The sequence below is a fragment of the Halictus rubicundus genome, chromosome 8 (assembly GCF_050948215.1).
Source record: "Halictus rubicundus isolate RS-2024b chromosome 8, iyHalRubi1_principal, whole genome shotgun sequence".
In the NCBI taxonomy this organism is placed as follows: domain Eukaryota; kingdom Metazoa; phylum Arthropoda; class Insecta; order Hymenoptera; family Halictidae; genus Halictus; species Halictus rubicundus.
Genome location: NC_135156.1, coordinates 18,509,472 through 18,536,547, shown reverse-complemented (window position 1 = coordinate 18,536,547; position 27,076 = coordinate 18,509,472). Strand labels below are relative to the sequence as shown.

Below are 27,076 nucleotides of genomic sequence, written 5' to 3'. Positions count from 1 at the left end.
CACTACAATAAATCGATTGATACGTACAAAAAAATCGAAATTATTTTACTGTTATTATTTTTCATCATCCGTCCACATTATCCCGCCAAAACGATCCCCTCTCGCGTTTATTTCGCCCTGTACTATTATGCTAACGTCAGCGGTAAGTACTATAGCGGTGGTGTACAGTCAGCTGACTAGTGGGGGAACCGGCTAATCGGTGGAGGGGATTATGCGACTCCTGGCGGAGAAGAACCTCGTCACGCCTGCATTATATTATAAACAAAGAGGCGTGACACCGATGCATCGGCACTGCCGACACCACCACCACCGGGGAATAAACGTGGATTTTCTTGGATCGAATCGAGGGTAAAGAATCGAATCAGATAGAATCGAAACGTAAACAGTTTTTTTTCGTGGAATGACCATACTTCTGCTGGCGGATGAGTATCGACCGAGGATCGACTTTGATCGTCTGGAGATCGACGTGGATCGTCCGTTTGGCGGTGAGTGCGATTGTTTTTGTATGACACGCACGTGACCTGACAAGTGTTTTCCGGTAGCCGATAAGAGGACAGAGGGTACGCGTGTACTTTCCATTAGGAATGAATTTTGGGCGATCGAGGCCTGCAACAGAATCGAACGCGAGACGCTATGTTTATAAACAAAGCGTCGGACTTGATTCGTCGCGCCGAGAGAAAACTTTGACATTTCAATATTTCGGCGTGCCTGTTAGCTTCGTTATTAAAACGAGTCTGTTCTGTCAGTTGGAAACTGACGTAATATCGGATGACGACGATGAAACATCGAGCGTGTGTCCCCGCGATGACGATACCCTGACAGTTTCGGATCGAACTGTTTCTCGATAGATCGCGGGAAACTCGGAACGGAAGTGTTAAAGGGACCAGCGGAACCGGGCGGAACCTGCACCAATTTCGTCCGGTGGAACGAGCAAGTTCATGACACGCGTTACTATTGTACGTGTGTTTACATTCGCCGGATTGAAGTCCAGCCGGTATACATACATGCGTACATACATATATATAGGTTCAGCGAGTCTGACGTCGCGTCGCGTCGCGTCGGATCGAACGCGCAAACAAGACGTTCGTTCTCCAGCTCTTTGTCGATCGTTTCTTCGACCGTTGAATTTGCACCAACCATCCCTGCGTCGCAACCGCCCAAAATTATTCTTCCCGGTAACGTAGACGCGGCGTAGCGGATCTCAACCGCGGAATTGCGCACTTCTTTCATGGCGCCGTGCCAATTTCAAAGTTCAGGTACTTGAGATCGACACGCGCCGCCTGGATCCGGCCGCACATTCGAATCAAAATTACTTGATCGAGAATATTTCTCACATCCATCAATTATTACACGGCAAAAGTACTTAAATGTTGCTTGTAGACTCGAAATTTGTCACAGTAATTATGGTACCTGCAGAATAAAATTGGCTTATACTAAATGCTAAAGTGTATTATTTGCGTTCCGTGGTAATATTGTCACAAGGTATCCGATGCTTGTAACTGAATCATTATTAATGATTCAGATATAGATCACACTTCTGGGAGATAAGATACAATACCGATCCGAGAAACCCGACGAGTTTAGCTTCGGAATATTTGAATTCAGCATCCCCCTCCCCTCTGTTCCCACAGGTAATGACGAATTTCCATGAATAGGTGTAAGAACCGAACGTGCGATGAAACTTTTCTGTTACAAGTTGCAGTTTCTTAGAAAAAGAGGATACACCGAGGAAACTGCTCTGATATATAGCGCTGTGCGATAAAAAAATTTTCGTTGCGCATTATTTTCGTTTATTTTCAATCGAGAAAGTCTGAAATAAACAATGCATACACGATTGGTCAGGTGACCGATTCTAGGAGTTACACGTGTGCTTCCGTAACGCGGTTATTCTTACGAAATCCATTCCCCGAATCCAGAGCAGGGAAAAGCGCCCGTGAAACTTGACCTCGACAGGTTATCGCGTAGGGCAAACGACCTTTAACTCCGCATCAGGGTTCAGTAACCATAAAGATGTTTCCAGAGGAACGCGTGTGACTTTTGTTCGAATCACTCTACCACGTCTTTCGACGAACGGTTACAGCGACACATTAAAAATGAGAGTTGAAAGAAATAAAAAAAAAATAATAACATTACTTGACAAATTCCCGATCATTTCACCGAGTTTAGTGGCGAATCGTCGAGAGCCACCCGCAGATAAAGAAAAAACGAACGAGACAATTCGAGGCATTTCGTATCGGCCGCAGTCATTGTTTAATTATCAGCAAAGCGACGAAAAAAAAAAGTCGACGCTTAGTGCGCAGCAGTTCGGTATCGAAAGTCCCAGATGGAACGAAAACTTGAGTCACGGAGCAAACTCTTAAGACGTATTAGCCCGATACGGCTTATATTTTTTATCGTAAGCTTTCTGTAGACTTTGATGACAAAGTGCGTGAAGACTGCGTACATGTGCAGTAGTTGCGTACTCCTTAACCCAGACACAATCGATGTGATTTTATCTCTTGATTCGCAAGAAAGAGCGTGTCCCCAGAATGTAGATGTAAATCCGCAGTTTTAGTTCAGTTAGAAAAATTCTAATGTACCGATCCGAGAAAAATATAAGACACCGAATGAGAAATTTAAAAAATTTGATAGCGCCAGATCGAACTGAAACACCCTATATGTGGAAACGTCTGTTTACGTGCACACTGGCACAGTGTGGTGGCCGAAGCTTGCACGTGAGAGAGCTGAATCGAGGACGAAGACGTTCGAAATGAGGAAAAGTAACGGGGCGAATAACGGGTTGAATTTAACGCATCTTGCCGTTACGAGCTCACGTTTGTCAGCTCAGTCGTTAGGTCACTGTAGATCGTGCAACAACTGTGACCGGCTCCACGTGGATAATTCTACCGTATTTCGATCACGGAAGACCTACTTCCGGTGTAGCACGACAACAATTAGTTCCGAAGTACCGGCGACCAAGTCGAATTGATCGGTAATTACGAATACCGACTTGACCGACTATGAACGTTAGGAAAAACAAATTAGGTCCAGTCATCGCAACGCTGGGAACACCGTTCTCACGTTTCAAGAAAACAGCCTTTTCTACGAATGATCTAACGCAATAACGTAATACCGTTGTTTCCGGATATTCGATATTTCCCATTTCGCAGGAAGCGCGGTCTGATTACGTAACAAAAGTAGAATAATCTACTTCGAGTTTTCCTCGACGCGTACCCGAGGAATTCCACGTCAGAAGTGCGAATCGATGAGATCATCCGAGCGTAGGAAATGCAAATCTTACTCAGTAGATACGGATTGTACCAGTCAGGCAGGGCACTGCACCTATGATAACATGGGCAAGCGTGGTTCTTGTCTAGGATAAAATGGTATTCGAATCCCCGAACTGCGCGCGGCGGCTTAGAGGATTTTGTGTACCCTCTCTGTGGGCACTTCCTAGCCAACGATATTTAGGTTCATTAAACTCTAACTTATCAAATTTGTTTCTTATCGCAAACGATTTAATCTTGAAACGGTCCTGAAATATTCGAGTCCACAGTATTCGTCTGTTTAGATTTGATCAAATGATATACAAGAACCAGAGATTGGGCATGAATCATCAGAATTTTGAGTGCGATCGATGCTTGCGATTCGAAAGAATGAAAAAAAAAGAAATGGAAACCGTAGAAGCGACTCGCAGCCGCGAACACGAACGCCGCGGCATATAGCTCGTAGGATTTCGACGGCGCAGGTCCGACGATCGACGCGGTGGGAGAGCATCTCGGATCCTTTGTGGGGGATATATCGCATAGTGGGAGATATGTTGGGTAGGAGCGGATTAAACGGCTGGAAGCACGGGCGCCAGCGCGTATATACCGGCACTAATGGCGCGTTTCGGCAAACACGCGTTCCAAGCTGCGACGATCGTTCCGTTCACTCGCGGGCCGAACTTCTGAACGTGTTTGTCCGAGCACCGCGCGATGACTCCGTCTAATTTAAGAGTGTGCCGCCAGAGCACGCGATCGCTAGAAGGGCTTACATAAGTTTCGCGCGGTAACAACGATCGCCGTGAGTGAATCGTAATTCTCGTTTTCTTTTTCCTCCGTTTTTTTTTCGCTCTGTTTTGTAACCTCACCTTGTACATTCTTGGCAAAACCGATCGGAAGACCAGTTTTTTTTTAACGACATTCTGCCACGACGAAGCTCGACACTCTCTCGTTTCTTACCCACGAGAACGAAACGAAACAGAGTCGCCGGCTTCGGGGTTCCGCGCGGATTCGCGTGAACAACCATGACACAAAAGTTGAACGGTGTTCACCGATAACCACAGCCGACGAGCCACACCAGGACGAGGATCGTGTTCCGGCAGACGAAATTTCGGACTTCGAAGTGTGTCGCGTACGAAATCCAACGTCGGTGACCCAGAAACCGTTCGCAGAGTGGTAACTTAATCATCGCAACGGGACGAATCGCGCAACGGTGCCAAGAAAAAAAAACGATCCAGGGATCGAGGAATGCGAACGTTGTTCTTTCGACTCGGTGCGCGGAGCGGGTACAAGCACTCTTGCGGTCTAGAATCGTACACCCCGACACACCGGGTGAGACGGTGATGGTTACGGTTACGGTTACGAAATTCGCGCGACGGAACTGGATCCTTCCGTTCAAAGAGTTTGCGCAAGCCTCTACGGTACGCTAGAAACTGTGTGTTTACTGAAATTCGAAATTGATCGTCGCGACGATCGAACACAGGAAGAGGAAAGGGAAAAAGGAACGGGAAAATTCGAATGCGGCGCGCAGATATTTCCGACGGATCGACCGCGTTCCATGGTGTTCCGTTTCTATAGTTTGCGTGATCCGTGCCAGAAGCGAGAAGACGCGCCGATCTCGCGAGTCCTGTCTATAAAGCTGGTGGTTCAGGCCCGCCGTGGAGTTGACGCACTGGCCGCGATCGTTGCAAGATAAACTCGTGTTTTTTGGAACGCACGCGGTCGTGCTCTGTGACTCGGAATTCGCGTTGATTTTCGACGGGTCCGGAAACTAGACGGGAATCGCGCGTCGCGTCGGTGGTGCGGTGAGTTAAACAGGAATTTATAGTGCAGTGACTGAAACACGCGGTGAAGATGGAGGATGCGGAGACAAGATTCGCGCCGGGATTCAGCGTGTCCATGCTCGTGCTCGCGAGCACGTTATTCCTCGGCGGAGTCGTCCTCGTGATTGGCTACATCGTTAGCCGGTTGTCACGGTCTAACCGAGCCTCGGATACACCGAAAAGTAAGCTACCTGCCATTGACAAAATTTCACTATGTCCGTCGGGTGCACGCAGGTATAGGTTCCTGGAAAGAAATCACGCTTGCGTGTTCGCGCCGCCGCCGCCACCGCCGTTACACGATCTTCTTTTATTATCCGTGCTTTTTCACTTGCGGATCGAGAGATAATAGAAACATTCGATAGATATCGTGCTTCCGACGTTCGTTTCGTCTACGTCGCACAAAGCATCGACCAATATACATATATATATTTTTTCTTTCTTGCTATCCCGAATCGGTTTCGTCTCGGAATTCGTTCACTCGAGAAACGTTTTAACGAATTTTCATCATTGATCCTCGGCGAATTTCTCATTCATGAATGAGACGATCGGCGTCGGCCGATGGTAAACTATCCGAGCACGTTGCTCGCGCACCGCTCGAATATTTCCAGTGAAAATTCTGCTGCCCTCGGGCCCATTCGATCCGCATGAATTAAATCCGTTTAAACGCGAACGGATCCGGCTCGCGTGCTCCCGATACTTTCGCGAAACCAATGTATTGATTCATTCATGGTTCGGTTAATGCGCGAAGAATTGGCGGGAAATTACGGTTTCGCGAACACACGGGTACTACCGACCTACCCTCGCATACCTATCATTACCGGCCGGAAGAATTATGTTCGAGCCGGACGATAAAAACACGATAAAATCTTGAATATGTAAATGATATATTTACACGGCGTTCTTCGTAATTCAACCGACGATACATGTACACTAATTTCTGGAAATTTACCATTTTTCTGTCGACAATCTGATAATGTTCGCGTTTCGAGCATTTTACTACCATATCAGACAATTACTTCCGTTAACGATTATCAACGTCAATTATCATTAATTCATCAATTCCGATCGTTATCATCAATTCCGGTGTAAACTAGCGGACCGGACAAATGTTCTTATATGTATGGGTGACTAATATGAAATACGATTTGATGATCGCAATTCGTCTTCGGTAATCGAGCCCGCTCGAAATATCAAAGTGGCACGAATGGTTTTGCCGAGTAGAGTGTGGGGTGTACAGAAAAGAATAGACAAAGAGAAGAGGAGGGGGCAACGCGAGGTATGGGGTGAATCAAACAAGACAAAGAGGGAAGAGCAGCTGCGTCAGCACGCAATATTTCCTACCGGAATATGTACACTGTATACTGTATTACGGTATGCTTAGGCGTTCAATTTGTTCCAGGTGTTAAGTCTGTGACTAAAATTGTCACATTTTTTGCTCCGTATTATCGATTTTATGAATTCTGGCGCCAGAAACGTGCTTCAAGTTTTTGGCTTTATTTCGCAGAGAATCAAGACAAAATATAGCTCAATTTGTAGCTGGAGATATTTTTTGGATTTCATCCAGAAAACTGATCCAATGGCATAAAAATGCTTGGATTCCACGGCACGCGCGTCGTCAATTTTTGGCCTACTTCTAACGCTTATGTTACCAAATATCTGCATAATTTCGTCAGCTGATGACCAGCGCGCGCTAGATCGTACCTTCCTCTTTCGAACGAGCCCTTTCCCAGCGAGAAACATTCTCGTATAAGCACGAAAAGTTGAGACACGTGAAACCATTTTTCGCCTATTTTTGTCGGTAACGTGGTCGCTCTACCTTATCGCGAATCTACGGAGTCTTGGCTCCGAAGGTTATATTTTTTGAGATTTCAAGGTGTTCGAAGTTTCTTTTAATGGAACGATGTATTTTTATTATCGCTACATGGTAGCCGAGGCCAAGATGAATCCAACGACCTGTAATGTTATGACCTTCGCGTGACCTTTAGTACGAAAAATTCAAAAAAGTAGGACACTTGATGTAAACAGTGAAATAACGATGTCCCTCTAGGGTTTCAAGAAATGTTTTTGAACCTTGACTAAGGACTGTAAACACGCTCACAATAAATTGTAAACACATACAAATTCTCCATTCGGTGACACTAAACGGTACGTTTAAGTAATTCATCGGGATTTACTCGATTGTGAAAGATAACGCTGCTTCTCTGAAACGATGGTGTACAACAATGCAGAAAATGATTTTAGTTTATGGTGAGGCCAGAAATTGACTCAGCACAAGCGTCTCAACTGTACGCGGAAAGATGCCGTGGGAGAAATCATCCTTCTCGACAAAGTTTTGACTGCATAGTTCAATTGTTTTGCAAAACGGGGATCAACTTTTGGCCTACTTCGAACGCTTATATTACCGAATATCGAACCTTCCTCTTTCGAACGAGCCCTTTCCCAGCGAGAAAAGTTTAAGGACGAAAAGTTGAGGCGCGTGAAACCATTTTTCGCCTATTTTTGCCGGTAACGTGGTCGCTCTACCTTATCGCGAATCTACGAAGACCGGGCCCTCAAATATCACGCGTTTAAGCGATTAATTGCGCGACAAATTAAATATCGCGAGCTTCGTTCCTCGAGAGGATAGTCGTGAAGGTAATATTGCAAATGGAAATAGGATTTCTCGGGGTTTCGTTGATTTTAATCAGTTTAAAATTCGCAGTCTGGATTTCAAGATTGAGAAGCACGTTACTCGCGCACGATGATAGACGCGAATGGAAAAATCTTGCGATCGGTGGGAATTTTGGCAGATAGCAGCGTGAAAGTCGCGATCTTGAACCTGGGAACGCGTTCGGTAAGTTTCGCCGTTGCGCGCGCGCGATTATCGAGCGTGTCGATCGCGAGCGGAAAACGTGGCCGTCGCGTCGCTCGCTAAATCATCGTGGCCACCATGAATTTTGCTTCGCTAGGAGAAACAAATTGTCTGGCGGTCGCGGGTAGATTACAGTTCCGTGTGCGTGCGTGCATTCGGCGCAAAGAGACGGGGAGTAGGTACATAGATGCGCACGCACACGAGCGCGCGCAACGAAACGGGCACCCTTGCGTATAAATAAACCGACGACGCGCGTGTATTTATACGCGCGTCTCGCGTGCGTACACGTGTACTTGCGAGGAGAAACGCTCTCAGGGCCGTACACCGGACAAACACGCGGGAAGAATGGACAATCGCTCGACGACCATACCCGATCCATCGAGGTCTCTCCACTAACCCTGGCAGGAACGTAATCCATCAAAATGGTTAATGCCACTGGCATTAATGAGCAGACGATTTGCTTAATTTCCTCCTCGACCTTTTTGCTAGATGCTCTTTCCTTCTAAAATGTTTAATTGACCGGTTCCCGTCTTGACGCAACACATCCGACCGACAGCTTCTTTCAGTTTATTTTCCTTCTCCTTGCAGAGTCAGCAACTTTAAATCATTTATTTGCCCGGGTAGCCGTGGAAAAAGACACACGACTCGCATCAGAATACCGGGCCTTACGAATTCGAAACAAGGCGGATCGAGACGACCGGTGTATCGCTAATTCACTTCCGCCAACTCGATCTTTCTTTTTTTTTTGTTTATCGATCTTATACTTTAGAACGCGACATTGCTTGCAAGTAGAAAAGCGCGCACTTTAAAACGCTTATCGTTCACGAAATGAAGATTAGGCGTCAGTATAATCGTATTCGAGTCTTGCGATTGTTTCGAAATCCTCGAGATCGACGTCTCGGAGTCGAAGTTCCCGCGGCGATTTAAATTTGTCGCAGTGCGCTACATTTTCCGGGCGGGTGCGACAAAACACACGTCCCTGAAAACGCGGGACACGCACCGCGAGTAGTGCACTGACCGCGCGCGGCCAATTATTTCTATTTGTCGCAGTTGTTTTGCTTTTTCCGTTGAAACGAGAACAAGGAAGGAAACGGAGAAGAAACGTAAACGCTAACCGGCTGTTTATTCGTCCAGTCTTTCGCCGCGTAATTAGACAAACTGGCTAATCATTTTTCGGCGCGCACAGCGACCGAGTTGGCTCGACATTGTTCGTAAAGAACATTAAAAGCACTATAGAGAGGAAAAGTTTTGTTGGCCAGAGCGAAAACGCGTTATTCCTTGGATTTACATAATCCGGTTCAAAAGGGGCTAGGAGTTCGCGACCCTTTGATAAATCCTTCCTCACGGAATTATCACGAAAACGGCCCTAACCGTTCGCGTCCAATTATGTGTGTACACGTACGTATCAGTGGTCGTGTCATTCGGGTGATCGTCGCGTCATTAAAAAAGCACGAGCGATAAGCTATCGCGTGCTCGGTAAGAACCGAGGTAGCCAAACGATACCATTATTTTCGGTTTTCTTCGTTCCGTGTTCGATACGATGTTTCAACGGCCACCCCGGTGACCCAGAAACGATAGGAAAAATTTCGGCTGCTGTAGCCGTATTTCACATTGCCATATTTCCTGCTCTTCGGCCAGATAGCACGGCGGTACGCGTAATAAAGGTCAGCAGCTGAGAGAACATTTTCTGTGAATGCTCGGAGATACCATCTCCGGCGTAGAGGTTCTCAGATTTGATGGTCGAACGGTAGATTACTTGACCGTTTCGATCAAGACGTAAATGGAAGGCGATCAATCGGACGCGTATTACGCGACCAAGTTCCTTGGCGCTGAACTCGCGTTATAGTAATCGCCGTAAACGTAGATCACGGACCGCCGTTGAGACGCCACGTAAACGCTTGGATGTTTACCTTGCTGTATTGTGCCGTAGAACTGGGTTGAGGTTAGGTCCATTTTTTATTCTTCCCCTTCTACACTCGGGAACTTAAATACGACCTCACGGACCACGACGCCACAGTGGACGATTTAAAAAAAAAATTGCGACAAAATTAATGTCGCCCAAGAGCTCAATTTATTGGGATTGTCGCTTCGATAATAATATTAACCATTTGCACTCGAAGCTATTTTAACTCCAAAACGAAACATTTCTTCCGATCTAGAATATTTTCCTTCTATATATATATTTTTTCATGTTATACATACAAAAATGGTGTAATTTGCTCGTACAATACTGAAGTGTTTAGTGATTTACTAAATACAAACAAATTTAATAAAGTAAAAAATATTTTGAATAATGATACAGCAATTTTCAGTGGCGCCTTAGAGTCGCCATTCGAGTGCTAAGGGTTAACACTAAACCTACCAAACACAAAACGTATAAAAGTGAAACGTCTTGTAGAAGGGAGAAGATTGAATATCTGCTGAAACAAAGAAGTCAATTTAGTAATTTCCTATGAAACGGTTTATATAATTTCAATAATCGTTAGATAGAAAACTGGCCATTTTGACCGTGGTAGGTTTAATGTCAAACATCCTTTTAACATTCATAAATAGTTGTATCTTTCTTTCCTAGTAAATAATAATTGGTGGAAATTACAGAGAAAATACTCGAAGTTGTTGTTTACAACTTTTTTATGTGGGTCAGTGTTGAAAATTTAAATAATACGTTTCGTAGATCTATGTCAATGATATGTATCCTGAAAATTTTCAACGGTTCAATAAGCGACAATCGTTTGAAATTTTCATTTTTTAAAGAATTTTCAAATGACCTTGAAAACGCCACCAAAATAAAAAACTGATACTACCCACCTCTTTCCCCCTCGAATTCCTTGGACAAGTGTTTTACACTTTTTTAAATATCTTTCATACTTTTCGAGATATTCGGCCGGAAAGTTTTCAATCGATCACCCTGTATGTATACAACAATATGGTAGTTCGCGAGAAGCGCCTGCAAATTTGATGTTTTCCAGTTCACGGTTCCCTTAATTTTCGATCAACCGATCGATTAAGAATCGATCAGTGGAAGAAAAATTGCCAGTGGCAATCATGCTGGGCATTTTCCCGTTTTCCCTAAGCCTATCCCAGCTTGTCCACCGTGGAGGTGTGGGACAGGTAATAGGCTTCCTGCATGCAGTGTGTGCAGGTATACGGGAGAACCCCCGAACGGACTATGATGGACGGATTTATGATACGACCCTGCCACTTCTTCCTGTCACCGAAATAAAGCAATAAATCTCTCGTAACTAACAAAGAAGACACGGCCGTATCGTAAAAACCTAGACTATATGAAACTCGTCGTTGCAACACCTTCGAAGCAAAATTACCACGCTGCGGATGTTTATGCAATTTTCAATTTTCGTAGTCAAATTTTAACACTGAACCTACCACGGCTGGTCGAATTGACCTTTTCAAACTTCTGCGTACTATTTCGTACGGTAGAACATGATCACATCGCTATTTATCTTTACGACTTTCCTTGAAGTATGTACACAATGTATTTTTCATTATTCGTTTCTCGTTTTATTTATTTCTTTCCGAGAAATGTTTGTAGCCTGTCCTACTTACGGCGGCCGGTCGATTTGACCGCACGAGATCATATGGTATTTAAATAGCTCTTCTAAACCTGAACAATCGAAAACCTAAACATAACAAATTTTCAATGTAAGCTCAAATAAAAAATTTGCAACATACAACTTTTAGTATTTTCTCTGCAACTTCAATTGCAATTTTTCTAAAAAAATTTGTTCACTTTATGTGGCAAACCTATTGTGCTAACTTCTTTTTAAAAATGCAAGTCGTATGGTCTAATATCGACAAAGTTATACGATTTTTAACACTTTGAACGCCAAACTAGAAACCCCAAAAATTCCATAAAATCAAAGTAAGTTATTGAATGAAATCAAAATTGCAAAAAATTAACCCTTTGCGCTCGGCACTATTTTCAATGAAAAATTTAATTTTTCTTCCGTCTTACAATATTTTCAATTTATTCAAACGAAACTGATCCGATTTCTACAAATAGTATTTGAATGTTTAGTAATCTATTAAATACAAATATTGTAATGTAACAAATATTTTGTAATATTTTTTGTAATTTCTTTGAAATAATGCCACAATAATTTCTGGTGGTGCTTCAGAGTCACCATTCGAGTGCTAAGGGTTAAATGTACGATACTGGGTAATCCTCCAACTTTCTTGCATGTTACAGATCCTAATTAAGTTTACTACAATGAATATATCAACGTAAAAATTCATTTTAAAACCGGCACAAATAATTCCATCAGCCACCTATGGCTGACGTGGCGTTCAACGTGTTAAAAGCTTCCGAATATTAGTGGGAGTCACTGCAAGTATATTCATAATCCTCAGTTATTATCACATGCTTCTTGTTAAAATTTCGAACCTTCAGCCCCAAACTCCTTATTTTCTCATTGTATAACTCATTGTATAACTGTGATTCAGCAGACCCGAAGCTTTCACAGTCACGGTGAGGTGTAATGTGTACTAGTCCGTGTTCAAAGAACGGCAAACGAATAAAAGTAATTTCCTTAATCCTCCGTATTCCGGGGTCATTCTTGACCCGCCGTGATAGCGGCGGGGATCAGCTGGAGCGAGCGTCAACACGCATTACGGAAATATCTGTGTGGGTCAGAAATGACTCCGGCATAGGTAGGTATAGAACTAAGAGAAGTCCGAGGGTTAATCATTTAAGCGCAACGTTTAAGTAATATTCATAGAACCGTGCGATCAGTTAATGACGAAGGGAATGGAAAAGGAAGGAAACGAGGTATACAATTTCCAGAGAACTGGGGATTTCGAGTCCTTTGAAACCGATAGCTCCGGATTTCAATAGGGGTGTAAAGTTCGTCCGTTTTTGAAGGGTACTTTGTTTACGTCCTTGGCTCGTGGGACAGATTAAGCGAAGTATAAATGATACGGTTTTATGATCCGATTATGTGCCTCGAATGTACGCCGTGCGTTTATGGGTCGTCGGTATATGGCGGTCGGAGGGATTAGCACGAAAAGAAAAGAACTCGCCGCGACTTTACGGGACGAGGTTCAGGTAATCAACGATTATACTCTCCTCCCTGTAACCTGGACACGTCATGCAATTCGGGTCAATACGTCCATACAACCGCTTACCTGCCCTTTCAACAGAAAACTTTCAAAAACCGTTCACTGTTCCAATCAGTCGGACTAATCGCGATGATTTGTTTGCTCCGAATATTCATGGACGCACCTATCTGCGCTCGGCGATCAAACAATGATAAAAGAAGTGTTAGCCCGAGGCTCTGCCAGCCTTGGCGAATTTCACGAACGCCGAATAAAGCCGTCTTATCTTGACATCGTTGAAATAAAAATGTATATTTTTCGCACTTGAGACGTCGCACAGTGGGGTATTTGGCCCGAAAAGCCGGAAAAAAGTCAATTTCAAAAATTTAACGTAAACTGTAATTTTTTTATTGCTCGAAGTTGTTGAATGTGTGTAGAACATTGTACTAAATTGTTTTTATTCATTTGTAAGTTTATGAATGTCTAAACTTAATCGAAAGTCGAGAGATTCTATGACTTGTATTGCCTTTCCAATCATGCTATAACATATCGTACATTTATTAGTGATTTTTACATGCTTTAAAAAAGCTGTGTAATTTTTTGCTTTATGGACATCTTTTAGGTAAGTATGGACTACACTCTCAGACTGTTTTCACTTTTTTATTATACTCATTTATAAAGTTATTAATATTTGAATATGATCAATAATTCAGAAATTATTTTTACAATTATAAGACTTCATTAACGATTTTATTATGGTTCTGAGTGAGTCCCGATGGTCTTTCTGGTCTCATTATATTCGGTAGAGATTTGCGATTCCAAGCTAATAAAGTTTGGTTCCAGATTTGTCCAGATTGACGTTTTATAGCTAATTTAGTATTAGCGTTTAGAAGTGTTTTACGTACGCAAATTAATGGTAATAATTTAAAAATATTCTTAAAATACATATCTACTTATTAAAACATTTCATGATCTACATATTTTGTATTACAATAATAATTTACATCATTTTAACATAATTTACGTGTAAAAATACTTTTTCTAGCTTTTCGGTGCACGTACTCCACAAGCGCCACGATTTTTCAAGGGTTTCCGATAATCTGACGAAAAAAAAGGTTCGAACAAAAGATTAACAGTATTCAGATGTCTACAAATTCCAATACATAAAATTTCGGAAAAAATTTTTTTTTTTATAAAAAGTGAGGATCAATTTAATTTTTTAACTGTTAAGATATATTTTCGATCTCATAATGTTATAGCTGATGTTAAGACGAATTCAACGACCACCTACATTGTGGCATTGAGCCTGTATATAACGCTTAAATAATTTTTTCCGGTTTTTCGGGCCAAATACCCCACTGTGCGTCGCGTCGTTGCAAGCCATTAAATGGCCGTCGTCAATCCTGAAAAAGCATTCGCGTTTTTTTTTTACGGTTCAAAAGAAAATATAAAACTAATCTTGGGTAAACGTCGAGGAATCGCATGGTCTGAGCGCGGTTTCGAGCCGCCAAGGTCGCCGCGGAATGATACACATTTTTTTTGTTTATGCCGTAGTAATTAGCGAATCATCGTGTATATATATATATACGTCACCATTTTTTTTTCTGGCGTTATATCAATGCGTTCGTCGTTACCGCGACCGAGACGCGTCGGCGAAGTCACGATCATGATTGCATAACCGACAACCATCATTACCATTTGGCCGATGTATCGGATGAAATGGACAGGAAAAAACGCAACGAATATGATAAACGACATCGTGTAGCGCCACGTGTGCCGTGTGACTAATAACGCTATCGTCTCGATAACATACACCGGTGTGTACACATCGAATTCGTACGTTTTTCCGAAACCATTACCTTGGTCAACATGCTCGTACGACCGAAACAACATGACACGACCTACGCGTGGCAACATTTTCTTTATCGTGTCGAGTCGCGTGGAATCGAGGGAGGGATGGGGTTGTGGTGGCCATCTTCTTTCACCTTCCTCCCACCTTCCCCGCAGATCGCACGCAATCGCCTACTTGTTGCGCAGCAGAAATTTATTTACATTTAAACGAGCCGTTTCTTTGCTCGTAAATTATTCGATGATGCTAAACCACGATAAAAGCCACGTATCCAGAATTTTTTCTTTCATTCGCGTACATCACGTTTCGTTGCTCGAAACAATAGCAAAAATCAATCCCGGAGATTCTCGCAAAATCAGTGCAACTTCATTAATGAAACCTGAACTGGAAATTGAAAATGTATTATAGGGGAGGCTGTCCTAACCCTTCTGAATTCTAAAGATCCGAATAAAATTATTATTTATTATATGTCACAATAAAAATGAATTTCTAAACCTAGTTAAAAATTTCTGTCGGTCATGTGTGACTGACGTGGCAGTTAACGTGTTAACAATAATGGCACCTCCCGTGCACATCGTGTAGACTTACCTCTAACGCAAGAATGGCGCATCGACCATTCTCCAGCTTCGAATCGAAATTCAGAATGGTGGAATTTGTAATGATAAATAATCGAATCGGTACCGGAGCACCGTGTCGTAAATCGTAAACGTAAAATATGAAGCCTAGAATGGGAAAGGTTTCTTGAAAATTTAAATACGCGGCGCCGCTGTTGTCCCGCGAGACGCAATACATCGCACGTCGAAGACAACCATAATTCTCGCCTGGACACCATTCGTAATTTCTTTGCACGCCCGAAGTTTCGTTCGGCGATTAATTATGCCACGACGTGTTCTCTCTGTTTGCCGCGAGAAATCGGTTCGAGCTTTTTCTGCACCGAGATACAGTCTTTACTCGATATATGTCCGAAATATCGATAAAAGTCGCAGAACTTACTATTACCGCGGGGTATACTCCGTGAGGGGCCCTGAATCAAGGGCACTCGCTGTTGTTTTCTACGTTCTATAAAGAATAGTTCTTTCTATAAAGAATACTATCTTCTAGTCGATATATGTCATATATGACATATTGCATTTTTCCGCATGGGAAAATGTCCTTTTACGGTTCGTGACGTCGTCGGACGTCACGCACTCGAGACTGCACCTCTTCCTGATTTCTTGGCTTTTTCCTCGTTTGACCGCGTCGGTCATACGTATGCATACAGGGTGTCCTGGTGTTGGTGGCACAACCGCGGAGAAGGGTGATTCCACATGAGAAAATTAGTCGAAAATACGGAATAAATTTTTTTTCGTTCGGTCCCTTCTTTTCGAAAAAATCGAGTTTAAAGGTCCATCTTTAGTATAATACATACACTGGCTCACGAAAGTATTCGCACGCCCTTTAACACCAAACCTAACGCCGTCGGTCATTTTGACCGTTATAGATTTTTTGTTTTACAATTACTGAAATTGTAAAGATGCTTTCGTGGGAAATGATTAAATAAATATATATTTAGGAGAGCATGTAGTGTAACACGAACCGCGCAAAATCCGAATAAATTCAATATCGTCATTTTTATAAAACAATGATTTTCACCACTTTTAACTATTTATAGCTCGTGCGTATATTAATCGATATCAATGAAATTTTCAGCACGTGTATAACTGACATAGAAAACGCATATTTTAAATTTTCACTACAGGCTCAAATAAAAAAGTTGCAAAAGGTGTCATTTTTATTTTCTCATGTAATTCTTACCGATTACAATTTTCTTCAAATTTTTTCGCACGTCATTCGGTAAACGAATTCTTCTAATTGCTAAAACAAAAATCAGATCGTTTGGTTCAATTTAAAAAATGTTCTACTGTTTTAAAGGGCGTTCGAATATTTTCGTGAGCCTGTGTGTGTACATACATATATGCAGGAAGTCGAAATTGATTACAGTACAGTGCTGAGCAAAATAGAATTTGAAATAGAAAATAGTAAATAGTTAATTTTATTTTTAAAGCATACGTATAATCATGCAAATAGATTATTTTATTTATTGTATTTATTTACTATATGAAAATAGTAATTTATTTGGAAAATATTGAAAATAGCGAGACTTATTTTGTAGAACTGTGTAAAATACTATTTCAAATAGTTGATAGTAACTTATACTTTTCTGATATTTTCTGATATTTATTCGTAATTAAGCTAGAAATAATACTTTGTTAACTATTATAGTTTCTTATGTTAAACATTACTATTTATAATATTAACTATTTGCTCAATTTATTTTCATTGTAAACATTTTATTTGCTGCAATTGTTCGTTCTATTTAAAGCAGTATTTTATTTGAACCACATTAAATTATACTATTTAAAACAATATTTTAAATATTTTCTCTCGAAATTTTGCCCAGGTCTGTCACAGTTCCTGCTGGTTGAATAGAATTATAGTTCGCGACACTGTGCACCGGAGCGGCCTGATGCGGAGTGGGGGTAGGGGGTTGGGGGTCGCAATGTTTCGGTAGAGGGCTGATTGTTCACCCCGAAAACATTAGTATACCTGTTGCGCAGGTCAAATATTATAAAAGGGCGGTCAAGTGCTTGGTCGACTTCAGTGCACGTGAAATCGTCTTACGATCTACATCTGCGCTTGTCAAAATTCCTTGCTTTTCAACATTTTCTGAGTTTCAAAGTTATCACGTAGTATCTCGTACACAGTCGACTACACGTGTCGCGCCATCAGTGCCGTCTACATCGCTGCATACTGTTTGTGTGAGCGTTCTCTTTAATATCGGTTCAGTGGAGCAATATATCTCGTCAATTAAAAATCGCTTATTTCGCGTGTAACGACAGTCGTGTTTATATCATTCAGTTCGTGTCATTTTAACTCTTTGCACTCGGCGGTATTTTCATTCTAAAACTAAACTTTTCTTCCGTCCTATTTTCATTTTATTCATTCGAAACTGATCCGCAAATTTTCTAACGTAACAAATATCTTGTAACATTTTCCGTAATTTCTTTGGAACAATGCCAGAACAGTGGCGCTTCAGAGTCACCACTCGGGTTAGTACAGAAAGTAGGAGTCGAATACGGTAGAAAAAGTTTAGTATGGAAAAAAAAACTGGAAATTTTGCAGTTTTTAATTTCGCTCGCGTGTTTCTTACTCGGTCAGTGGTTCGAAAGGGGGGCCCGAAGTAGGGATAGAATTTCGACAGCTAGGGTCTCGAGATCTGTTTCACAGTTGCGGAGAGTTAGTGGAATAGAGAATAGTGCAGCAGAATGTGCAGAGTCGTCACGTGGCTCGTGCGCCGCGCCGCGTTCCCGCGCACACAGTGTTTTCCTGGCGATGTTTTGCTTCCCTCTCGCGACGATAAGGTTAGCTCGTTCTCTGCAACCAGATGAGATACGGGAGAAAAAACGTAGGTTCGAACGTAAATGCAGAGGCAGTAGCTACGCGCGTACAATGCGGTGTGGTTGCGTCTGCTGGTCTCGGGCCGTGTTTCATCGTAAATAGAATCATCGCGGAGGGGATTAGGCGCGCGTGCATAGGTCCTACGTGGCTGGTTCCACGTGACCGGTGTGTTCCGTCAGATTTGAATTCGTGCTTGCCCCCCCCCCCCGTAACCGTGAACGATTCCTCGAGTGTCTCTCGTGTCAATAATTTAATTATTTTCCATTTAATTTTCCGGGAAACTATGACGCCGGGGTGCACAGCGAAAAATTTCGAAACGTTTCGGAAACGGGAAACTTTTTCTCAGGTGGTAATCGCCCAACGCAGCTTGCACGCTGTTTTTGTTTACCCGTCCGCCGCCATCTTTGCTTCCACGTGCACAGAGTGATTCAACGGAATTTACGATTAGGCGCGTATCGATTCTTTATCACGGTACACGGGGTCCTATATTCTTTATTATTTATTGTTTATTATTGTTTTGGGCACTTGGTGTACAGGGTGGTTCAAACTCGAGTAATCGAATCTAGCGGCCGGCAATAGGATCTTCGAAATATTGAAACCTTACCGACAGGATGAAACTGGAGTAGACAAGGGATGTCGTCGGGAGTTGTTCGTGCCCGCCTAAATATCCTGTTGCATTCTCGCATTCCGAAACTGTACAGGGTGTTTCAGAATGTTCTGATTTCTCGACTCGGTTCGAGTCTTCTATCAGAAGCGCGGCGTTAACACCGCGTGCGTTAGGCTGATGCAACCGCCTCGTAGATTTGAGCCTTGCGGGAATCGGGCAGGAGCAACGCGCCTTGTCTCTCGAACTGCGTCTAGACGATTGCAAAATATCTGAACGGAATTACGTTAACAGAATAGAGTTGCGTTTCGGTGCACTACTTCATCCCTTGCCGCATGGATCGCTTGTTTCGATATACAGTAACGAGCAAAACTGAGTCTACACTATTTGAAGCAACGTAACTTTTTAAAAATTAGATTTGATTCGTATTTGATTCGCTCGAATAAATTATATCCATGCTGAAAATTTCACCGATATTGGTTAATTCGTTTACGAGTTATAAACGGTTAAAAGTACGATTTTAAGTCGAGAATCGTGAAAAATGGCAATTTTTCCACTTTCAAGCGTTTATAACTCGTAAACGAATTAACCAATATCGGTGAAATTTTCAGCATGCATATAATTTATTCAAGCGAATCAAACACATTTTTTAAATTTTCAATACAGACTCGGATAAAAAAGCTGAAAAAACCAACTTTTACTATTTCTTTTGCGATTCCGACCAATTGAAACTTTTCTCAAAAATTTTTTACACCTCGTCTAAGAAACTAATCCTTCCAACTTCTCGATAAAATTCAAGTCGTTTGATCTAATTTTTGAAAAGTTATGTTGCTTCAAATAGTGTAGACTCAGTTTTGCTCGTTACTGTAAATTTGTGTTTGCAAGGTCATTGAAATGGTGTTTTCTGATTGCAGATGCCGAGTTATCGGAGAAAGTGAAGTGTGAGGATCCGAGAGAGTCGACCAGAGGATCTGTCGCGACTGGACCTGGGTCTACGACAACGGGAGGAACCGGCGCGGCTAACAACAAACGCGCCAAAAATAAGAAGAGACGCGAGGCGCAGCAGGAGTTCACCCACTCGTGGATGGTCGGTGCATTGAAAGGACACACAGCCCCCGTCCTCGACATGAGTTTCTCGAGCAACGGAAAGTTCCTCGCAAGTTGTGCCGAAGGTATGTACAAACAAGCAAACGGAAACGAGTACAGTCAACCCTCGTATAACGCGGAGAAATAATTGCGGATTTCATTTCTGTCAAATTTCATCCAATTCGATTTTGGGTACCAATTATTACCTCGTGTGACCGATGAATCGCGTTATACGAGGGTCGACTGTGATAAATGTACACAAGGTTAACGCACCCGACCAATCACAAAAGTATCCATCCTCTCCGACGTACAACGGCGAACACCTTGGCATTCAAAAATATATTGCTCGAAAATAGTACGTATTTTTCTCGTTGTTATGCTTGCAATACGCAAAGAGAAAAATGCGTCGACTTTCCCCGGTCTCCCGTTCGTTTTTTCTATGCAGTGATTTCTCTATATATGTCGGCGAGGCGTGGGTGATAAGCGTCGCGGAATTATCCCCGCGGAGTAAACATAACACGGGTCGAGTACGTCTCCTGCACGATACACGTCGCCGGCAAGACCCGTGTTGTTGACATACATCGAGAGTTCACTGTATCGCTTACCACTCCGTTCACACTCGCCACGATTTTCATTGCACCGCGTCTCCTCCTGTGTTTGCACTAACGGTTCGATCGTCGATCGAGAAAATAAACGGAGCAACAGAATTTCACGTGGATACTTTTGCGAAGAGGTTGTGGATCGGATCGCGCAGAGGTTTGCTCCAACCGGGTTTACGTAGGCTCTATCGGCTCTCTATAAGCTTCTATAGGGTTTTTTTTTGTTTGTTGTCGTTGTTGTTGTTCGGTGTTTCGTGCACCGCTGGATTTCTGCGTCCGAGTTTTATCGCGTCGCCGCCCGCGTTAGGATGAAATAGTATTTCGAGATAAGCCGACCAAACACTAGACGATCGTGTCCCGTTGGGAGATTAATTTTTCATTCGGTTATCAGACCGTTCGTCTTCTTTGTATGTATTCGATAAACGCGCCATCTCGACAGGGACGATCGGGGGTGGGGGGTGGGGGGTTGGTGACCGTTGTTGTTCGAACGCGGAACGAGCTCGATAAAAGTATTGCGCAACGTTATGCGATCCGACGATAAAAAAATATATCTCTGAATTTGTATTGTCATCAGAAAATTCTGGAGAGAAAGGTACTCGCGTTGACGCACTTTTTTGGTTAGAGTCCGAACGTTTGGGAATTTTCAATTCTAGACGACCTTGACCTTCGGAATCTTCTACAATTTAGAGCGGGTCTGAGTATTGTCGAAATCGAATCTTGGAGGGGGAAGAGTCTCTTAGGAAAGTTTAGAACGGAAGTACCAGGAGAAAACGAGAAATATTTTTCTTGGAAGATTGGGATTATCCTTTGAATTGGACGACATATTTGTCCGCGGGAGGGGTTATCCGTCGAACGACACTCATTGTCCGGTCCGGTCCACGCAAGAATTCCCGTTGTTGCACGAGAAAAGCGATAAAAAGCTGTCGGTGTCTCCGATAGAGCGGCTCCGAGCAGATTCTTCATCGGGAACTTCTCATTCCTATTTGTTATCGCTCGAAAAGCCTTTGCGCTTTGAGCTTTCGTCGGCCCTTTCGCCTTTCCCTCGATTTTCCTCCCATTGTTTTCTCCGCTTGCGCCGTCGTTCTTACCGTTTCGCGTGTTTACCACCTCGAGTCCTCGCACAGTGTCGCGAATGGCCATTCTAGGTGGAAAAAAATCATAGATCGTTGTTTCATGCTTCTTCAAACCGATTGCAATTTTCTGTTAGCTGCTGCTTCCTTGGAATGCCCATTCGGTCCACCGTACGGTGTTGCAAAGATTTTCAAAAATTGTGACAGGCAGGTTAGCAGATGTTTGCAGCTGATTTTTGTCAGAATCCCTTCTACATAGTTTGAACTTGACGCAATAAAAATTTCAAGATGGGATCTTTTCAGACTTTCTAGTTCTGCTCTATTAAGGTCAACTAACCGGCATAGAAAACTGGTACTCAAAAAATCTCTAAAAATTATTGTAAAGGACTTTATTAACGAACTTTGCGAACATTAGTGTAAATATTTACGTATGTTAATATAGAATATAGAAGCTTAAAGATTCGTATTTATTGCTCTGATATAATTTTCTTTAGAACAAATATAAGCGTATGATTTCGCCGTATTTACGGTTCGGAATTTTCACGTATTATGGGTATAATTAAAAGATTCTGAGAGAAGAATATATGAATGTAGTATCTATTTTTTGACGTGACTTTTTTCCACCTAAAATTGCCATTCGCGACACTGTGCTTCGTTATCGCCGCACTCCTCTAAAACGCAGACACCTAACTGAGCAAAAATAAACGGACAAAAAGCTTGTAAACACGTTCATTTTCCTGCTGGGGAATCCGGAATAATTTATTTCAGGATTCTCGGAGGCTAATCACGGAATATCAATTCGACTCGTTTGCATTCGATTCTTGTTTGCTCGATGGGCAATTTGCGAAGGCGTTGAAAACGAAAATAACTTTCTATATCAGTTTCTGGCAATTCGGGGAGAACGTTTATTTAGTTTGCGTGAAGGTGCGCAGTCGTGCAACAACCTGACAACGATCAAAATTTAAAAAAAAAATTAAATATCGCACTCGTCCCGAGCCTAGCGAAAAATTTCAATGTCTCCATTGTTGCTCTTTATGCGAAATAAAAATGGTCTGCATGAATTGCCAGAAACACAATTAAAATTTCATTTTTTCTTCAATACGTTAACTGCCATGTCAGTCACATATGACTGACAGTGATTTTTGTTTAGTAGACTGCGGATGTTTATGCAATTTTTTTTTTAGTTATTTTAAGAAAATGTGGTCAAATAAAATTTTATTTTCTGTGGCACAGTAGCCTTTGCAGATCTGGAATAAATAATAAATTTTGAAAAATTCTACTAAATTCTGTTGAATGTTACGGTTTTAGCATTTTTTGAAAATTTTCAGAAGCTATAAATGCATAAAGATCCGCGGACAACCCGAATTTCATTAAGATCTTTAGAATTCAAAGGGGTTAACGACCCTAATAAATTGACAATACAAATACATCCACGTTCCTAAATTCTTTTAGTTCAATTACCGTTGTAAACTGCACAAAATCATTGGCGTCATGAAAACGCGTAAAGATCCGCGAAATCTAGTGATCAATTTCAATATGGAATCGCGGTCGACGTCTCCTAGAGAAGGTTGACTCTCCCCAGCAGGGAAAACACGGTTCTCACCACCGTCGGTACAGAGCGAGACGAGACGAAACGAAACGAAAGAAAACGAATCGGCTCGACTCGTTATCGGACACCAGCTTTACTCGTTAGTAACGCATTTTTCTGCTGGTTGCTTTTTCCGCTTAGTCCTGTCTCGAGCAGCGGCAACAGGAGTAAACGGTCGTCGATGTAGGTCGTTTCGAGTGAAACCGAGTCGTTCGCGCTTCAAACTCTCGAAAAACGTTATCCTGCCCCCGATTACCCGTTCAGTTTTTACGAACGGTCCAGCACGTCGGGGTTTTTCGACTCGAAACGAGAGTCGTTTCTCACGCGAGAGAAATTGACCGTTTTTCCCCCCTCGGTGTTGTTTACTTAGACGGGACGTCGCGTCGCGTGGTACCGGCCAGGAGAGAAAGAGAGAGAGAGAGAGAGAGAGAGAGAGAGAGAGCCTTTCAAAAGCTTTTTGCAACGACCATCGATGAATTCTCTTTTGACCGTGTCGTCGAGCGCCGTCGCGCCGGTTTGAATTTTTTCCGTTGACCGGAAATCGTATAGACCGCCTCGAAAATGGCCGATTTAGAGGATACTCGATTAGCCGAAGGACTGCGGCCGGCGAGTGAAAGTGCAGAAAATGGTGGAAAAATCGCTCGGGCCGAACGACTACTTTCACTATTTCATCTTTGAGATCGGAACGGGTCTACTATCTGCCCCCTCCCCTCTCTCTTTCTCTCCGGAGTCGACGCGGCCCGCGATCGCTTCGATCGCGTTTCGACCGCGCGGTTGACAACAGAGGAACGCCGGAAAAACCGGAGCGATCGAAGGCGAGATCGTCGATCGAAAATCCGATAGTTCCGCCGCCGTGGGAGTGGGGGGGGGGGGGGGGGGGACGCGGTCGTGCCGCGCGCTGCCATTGGTCCCGGTATGTGGGACATCTTCTATTTTCATAAGACGCGTGACGTTAGACTTTGGTTTCGTAACGGACCGCCGTGTAAGGGTTAAGATATTCGGGCACTCGAGAGCGTTATCCTTCGGCGACGCTCCTGCTAAGGTTCGTGGGTGACCCCGTTGGCCATGGAAGATTTTCGTAAAACGCGCGCGAGCGCGTCAGCTTCCCGACGCGCCTCGCCTCGCCTCGCCTCGCCTCGCCTCGCCTCGCCGAGAGTTTCTCTTTTGCCGTTTCTCCGCGGGCGCTTAACCTCGAATCGGGAGACGATTCGCGCGAACACCGTGCTCTCCTACCGAGAACCATGACTAACCGTCTCGATCACCGATCCTCCACTTCTCGGAAGATCGAGCAACTCCTCCGAAATGGAACTTATCCGCGTCGCGGGTGATTCCCATCGACGCGTTCAGCATCTTATTTTTGCTCTCCCGGTTGATCTCGCAGAGCTGTGTTCTCTTGCAGCGTCTAGCTTCCGTCTCGATCGATCCCCACGTGATTTTAAATCGGATCTACGCCGTTCAGCATCTCATTTCCTCTCCCGGTTGATCTCGCAGAGCTGCGCTCACTCGCAGCGGCTAGCTTCCGTCTCGATCGATCCCCATGTGATTTTAACACTAGATTTACAGGACTCGTCAAAATGACGGATTCTAATATTTTTAATTTAATATTATTAAGATTCTAAGGATGCACACACAAGAAATTATTTAGCAAATTTATTTCTTTGGGTATACATTATTTTAAAAATATTGCTAAAAATGTGGGTAGCTCGTTCTTGTTGTTTTTATGAAGTAATGCAAAATAGTCGCTTTTAGTGCTCCGTAAACCTAGTGTTAAATCGGATCTATCGCGTTCAGCATCTGATTTCCTCTCCCGGTTGATCTCGCAGAACTGTGATCTCTCGCAGCGTCTAGCTTCCGTCTCGATCGATCTCCACGTGACTCGGAATCGGATCTATCCGTCGAGCAAGTACCTCCTGCGAGTTCTATCGCCTTGGCAGCACGCTCGAATCGAACTCGACCTCCTGGCTCGAGGATATCGGTCCTGTTCCTCGAATTCTACCTCGTTAGTGTTGTACGGCTCGTCTAATCCATGTACATACATAGACTCTATGTACTCCGTTCGATATATGTAACCACCTCCTTGAAACTCGATCAGCTATCATAGTTCTTAAAGAGTTCTACTTGCCGCGGAGTCGGTAGAACGCTTTCTCAGAGTTCTACGCTCACAGTGGGAAATCACTGGGCGAAAATGCGATTTTGGCGCTCTAGAATAATAACTTGTGAACCATTCGAGATAATTGAACGAAATTTAATAGGTAAAAAGGTAACATTTTCTAGCTTCAAATTGCAACAAAAATCAGTTTGAATTTACACGGTGTTTATTAGTTACACAGGTTTGAAACAAATTATAGAATAAGTGCGTATTGCTTCTGCATTAACATTCCTGAAGTAAATCTGTAATTTAGATTTGTTGAAAGTTGTCGCAAATGAATTCTTTTGCATCGTTTGGTCAACGAATCATAGTTTATCATAGTCGGTGCAAGGTTCTATGAGGTTCCGGCTGAGATGTGCATTCCGGCAAGAAACTTGTGCTCACTTGAAAAAACTATAATTTTCAAGATGTAATAACAATCACTTGTTTTAACGTCGTTTTAAATCCTAGAAGATGCAAGCTTTCGTATTGTCTAAACCCAACTCAGCTATATTTCTGATAGTTTTCTTTTAAATGCACTTGAAATTTGGAAAAATCCTGTGAAAGGAGACAATTTCACGTTCTTCATTTTTTCCTCGAACTTTGCCGGCCTCCTGGGGGTCGAGGGTGGGGGTAGAAAATTTGTTTTGGGTTTGCTTCCTTTGGAATGTTCTTAAAACATTCCCATCACTAATTTATATAAAAACAAAAAAAAAAATTTCCATTTTTCGAGCGCCGAAATCGCGTTTTCGCCCACTGTACGGCCTCCCATTCATTTTGACCTCTCATTCATTTTGACCTCTCGTTCATTTTGACCTCCCATTCATTTTGACCTCCAATTCACTTTGACCTCCCATTCATTTTGACCTCCTCGGACTCCTGCTTTACTGATTTCTTCGCCCTTTTCTCTCAGTCGAGCTTGTCTCTGATGTGTCCAGCTTCTAGTTATGCTTTTTCGATGATCGCTTCTATCCGCTCGTAGAACGCAAAACGTTTTCGCAAACGTTTTTTTTTCCGTGGATGAGATCCGCGGACCACCGACGTCCCTGAGCTTTCTCGAGGCTTTCGCTCCTCCTCGCGGCCCGGTGCTCGCACGCGAGTTGCAAGCGTGTTGCGACGTATCGCTGACACGCGAAACAATGCTTGCATAAATCGCGAATCATCATATGCATAGGTTTCCGTGCGGCGCGATAAATTCCTCGAGGTCTTGCGTTTCCGGCGCAGTCCCAAGGTGCATATTTATCGCGCGGGCAACGGCAGACGCGCGTGTGCCGCCCGTTTGGATAACGTCCATAACGCGATATTCGTAATTTCTCAAAACCTCTGACCGTTGTCGCGGAATTATCGTTGACAGATTACTTGGCAATTAACGTGACTCATTTGGCCGCGCGCTCTCGGCGCTCCTCGACGACTCCGAGACCCGTCGACACACCTCCGCGCGATTATCAATCGTTCGTTTAAATAGGGTAGGTGTCCCGTTTATGGCCGCTCGAACCGTTTCCGTATCGTTCATTGTTTCGCGAATAGACTGCGGATTTTTATGCGTTCGCGAGAACAATGATAACGCGAAACACGAAACAGTCAAGTCAACAGAAATGGACAAGGACATGGGCATGTTGTTTTTGGATACCTAAAATTATCAATGCCAGAAATACATTTTTATTCTCGCATTTGACGCAGAAAATTTTTTTTGCCCGACGAAAACACCTAGATCCTCAAAAGTGTAGGATATGTCGGTGTGCAGTA

The 27,076-nt window shown here is 43.1% G+C and overlaps 1 protein-coding gene across 5 annotated transcripts in view; it reads left to right on the top strand.

Moving 5' to 3' along the window:
* The first annotated feature begins 223 nt into the window (after positions 1–223).
* Positions 224–27,076, top strand: part of LOC143356152 (transducin beta-like protein 2) — a 62,394-nt gene continuing 35,541 nt past the window's right edge. Inside the window, exons 1-2 of one of the 5 annotated variants that reach the window (XM_076791602.1) lie at positions 224–485; positions 19,774–20,031. In XM_076791602.1, the coding sequence (XP_076647717.1) occupies positions 401–485; positions 19,774–20,031 (343 nt within the window). In that variant the 5' untranslated portion in view covers positions 224–400. Of the gene's footprint in view, positions 486–3,837; positions 5,248–18,311; positions 18,445–19,773; positions 20,032–27,076 lie in introns of those variants that run through there. The other 4 variants (XM_076791601.1, XM_076791605.1, XM_076791603.1 and 1 more) reach the window with 4 other exon arrangements.